A 3,108-nucleotide genomic window follows, 5' to 3' on the forward strand; every position below is an offset into this window, starting at 1 on the left:
TTCTCTGGCTCCACTGCTGAAGAGCCTTCCTGGGCTCGCTGCCACCACTCGGAAATGGGTTAGGACCATGGGCAGGTTATGGGGTTGGGTCTGAAAGCTCTAGCGGTGGGGAAACTGAGGCCACGTGGCCCCTAGGTTCCGTGGCCTGCAAAGACCAGGTTTCCGGCCAGTCACAAGTGTGCAGAGGGGCCCCTGGTGGCAGGGCCTTTACCGGGCCATGATGAGTGAGTCTGCTGGGAGGTGACACCCCGAGCCTTCTCTTGACGGACAGTTGGCAGTGCGCCTCGTGTTGTCCAGTGTCCGAAATGGCGATGTCCACAGTTCTGCTCATTCAAGGTCCCTTTCCTGATGTCACAGAGGTGTTCACTGTCCCTTTGCCATGCAGATTTGGGGAGTTATCCTGAGACTTTGTGGGTGCACAGACACCCCCACGCTTCGGGGACCACACTTTGCTTCCAGGCATCTGTGGCTCTGAGCCCCTCCCTGACTCCCATCCTGGGATGGGAGAGACCTGGTCATGTCCTTCTGTGCATGGGGCTCATGCATGCAAACCACTTCCCCTCTCTGGGCCTCAGTTTCCCCATTCGCACAGCCAGCACCCTGGACCCAGTGACTTTATCCTTCCGCACCCCAACCCCCCAACCCCCCCTCCACCACACAGGGACCTACGCCCGACCTGTTCTTGGCCGCCAGGGGGCGAGAGGGGCCAGTCCGGTAGTGTGGCCAATGTCGCCACCTGGTGGTGGTTCCTGGGAGAACGTGAGCAGCTGTGTGTGCCGCTCAGGCAGGAGACACTGGAAAAGCAGGAGGCAAGTGGGAGCCTGGGACCTCCTGGGAGCTGAGTCCGACTGAGGCCGCCAGCAGAGGCAGGATGGTCCTGCTGCCAGGAACTGGGCAAGGTCGGTGAACACCCAGCTGGCACCACCTGAAGGAACCATCATCTCCTGCCCAGTCCCTGTAGGTTCAGCCTTTGCCAGTTGTGTGGCTCCTGCTCTTCCCCAAACAGTCCCTGAACTACACTCGGTGCAGACCCTGGGGACACCAGGGGGAGGCACACGAAGTCCCTGCCCCCATGAACCCTCAGCTCCCGCAGACCCTCTGCAAGACGAAGCCCCAGCTCATCACCCCGGAGCCCCGCACTCCACATCACCTGGCCTCAGCCCCCAGGACCAATGCCCCAACCCAGAGCTGCAAATACACAACAGACTGGCCCCACGCAGTGACCTCTGAGACTTTGCACATGCTGTGCCTCCTACCCTTCCTCCTACTCCTCCTTTATGACTCAGTTTATTTATCACCTCTTCTGGAAAGCACGCTCCAACTCCAGGCAGAAGTAGCCACCCCTACCCACACCCACACCCCAAGCCCCAAGATGTTCACGGACATCTATCCATAGAGATGCTGTGAGAGAGGTGTCTAACTCTCCCCTGTGCCCTTGCCCCAGCACAGTGCAGGATACACAGCGGGCAACGACACGTTTGCTGAGGAACAAAGGACTGTAAACACACGGCCACCACCTGTCTTAGAAAACAGCAAGAACATGTCTTCGAAGACCATCATCAGGCTGTTTCTCAGCGCCTGCACGACCTTGTCTTCATTATAGTGATGGCAGTTTACCATCCCCGCCCCTTACTCCAGGCTGGCTGGGCTCTGGGCCAAGCACTTGGCAGGTGCTTAGGTATTTCCAACAGGAAGGATTGAATGCAGGGAATGAAGTGCTCAGGGGATGGCTGGAAGGCCTGGAAGGGCTGACAGCCGGGACACTGCAGAACTGACCCACCTGGGAAGCTGCCACCACCCGAGGCTCTGGGAGCTCACCCTTTAAGTGCAATCTAGGGGCCAGAAAACAGGAGCCAAGACGCCCCTACTGCTGCCACCCCAGGGAGCTAGATACAGGAAGCATGCTGCTGCAGGAAACCTCCTCCTCTGTGACCCCTCTTGCCACCAGAGAAATCCACCTCTGCCCACTTCTACCTTCCAAATCGCAAGCAAGGACCTCTGGCTGGCAGGACCTAGTTTGCATCAGGCACCCTAGCTGCAGAGGCTGCAGCTGAAATATAGTCCTTAGCATGTTAGGGCATTTATTTCTATTTTCCTTAGAGGTTTATTGGGGGGGGGGCAGGGGAAGGGCTGCTCAATTTTATCGATCCATTGATATAAATATGTGGCTTTTCTTCTGTGAGTTGCCAATTTTTAAAAAATTTTAACGTTTATTTATTATTAAGAGAGAGAGAGACACAGAGCGTGAGCAGGGCAGGGGTAGAGAGAGGGGGAGACACAGAATCTGAAGCAGGCTCCAGGCTCTGAGCTGTCAGCACAGAGCCCAAGGCAGGGCTGGAACTCACAAACTGCGAGATCGTGACCCGAGCGGAAGTCAGTGGCCCAACCAGCTGAGCCACCCAGGCGCCCCTCGTGATTTACTGATTTTAATTAACGCAGAGCACATGGGGAGAGTGGGGGGAGGGGCACAGGGAAGGTCCCTCGGAGGTGATACTTGTGATGACACCAAGTACCCTTGGTCACAAGCATCAGGTTAGAATCTCTGCTTTGAGAGCAAACAGAAGTCAGCAGCTGAAGCACTTTGCAGAGTTAATGGGGAGGCGGAACCGTGGGGAACCATCCCACGAATCCGCCTTGGGTGACTTTGTTTTTCATGGGAAAAACCGGGGCAACAAGACCCTCATGTCCCGCCTCCCACCCCAGGGCTCAAAAGACACTGGGGGGGGGGGCGGTTCCCATGTTATGAGCAGCCACTGAAATCTCACGAGGAGCCGAAACGATCTCGCGTGTTTACCAATCCCATTTTACAGACCAGGACGGTGAGGCTCCAAGAGGCCGGGATCCCGCCGCAGGGTCAGAAAGCAGCTCGGGCACTCCCGGGCACGTCCACCAGGTGGGGGTGAGCGCCCAGGGACGGAGCGGCCAGGGAGGTGGGGGTGCCGCCCTCTCCACCCCCACCCCCACTCCCACCCCTCCCCACCCCTCCCCACCCGTCTCCACCCCTCCCCTCCCCACCCCACGCCTCTCCACCCCTCCCCACCCTGCCGTGGGTCCCGCCCGCCGCGGGAGGCGGGTCCGCGCCCACCGCAGCCCGGCCGGCCGGGCGGG

General features: G+C 58.8%; 1 protein-coding gene across 1 annotated transcript in view; it reads left to right on the forward strand.

Annotated features, from left to right (window-relative positions):
- The first annotated feature begins 217 nt into the window (after positions 1-217).
- The window catches only part of LAMC3 (laminin subunit gamma 3), a 57,127-nt gene continuing 54,236 nt past the window's right edge, over positions 218-3,108 (forward strand). The window contains exons 1-2 of the mRNA XM_040481197.1: positions 218-224; positions 694-759. Coding sequence (XP_040337131.1) covers positions 218-224; positions 694-759 — 73 coding nt within the window. The remainder of the gene's footprint in view (positions 225-693; positions 760-3,108) is intronic.

This window comes from Herpailurus yagouaroundi, unplaced genomic scaffold (assembly GCF_014898765.1).
Source record: "Herpailurus yagouaroundi ecotype Mexico unplaced genomic scaffold, PumYag 160, whole genome shotgun sequence".
In the NCBI taxonomy this organism is placed as follows: Eukaryota; Metazoa; Chordata; class Mammalia; order Carnivora; family Felidae; genus Herpailurus; species Herpailurus yagouaroundi.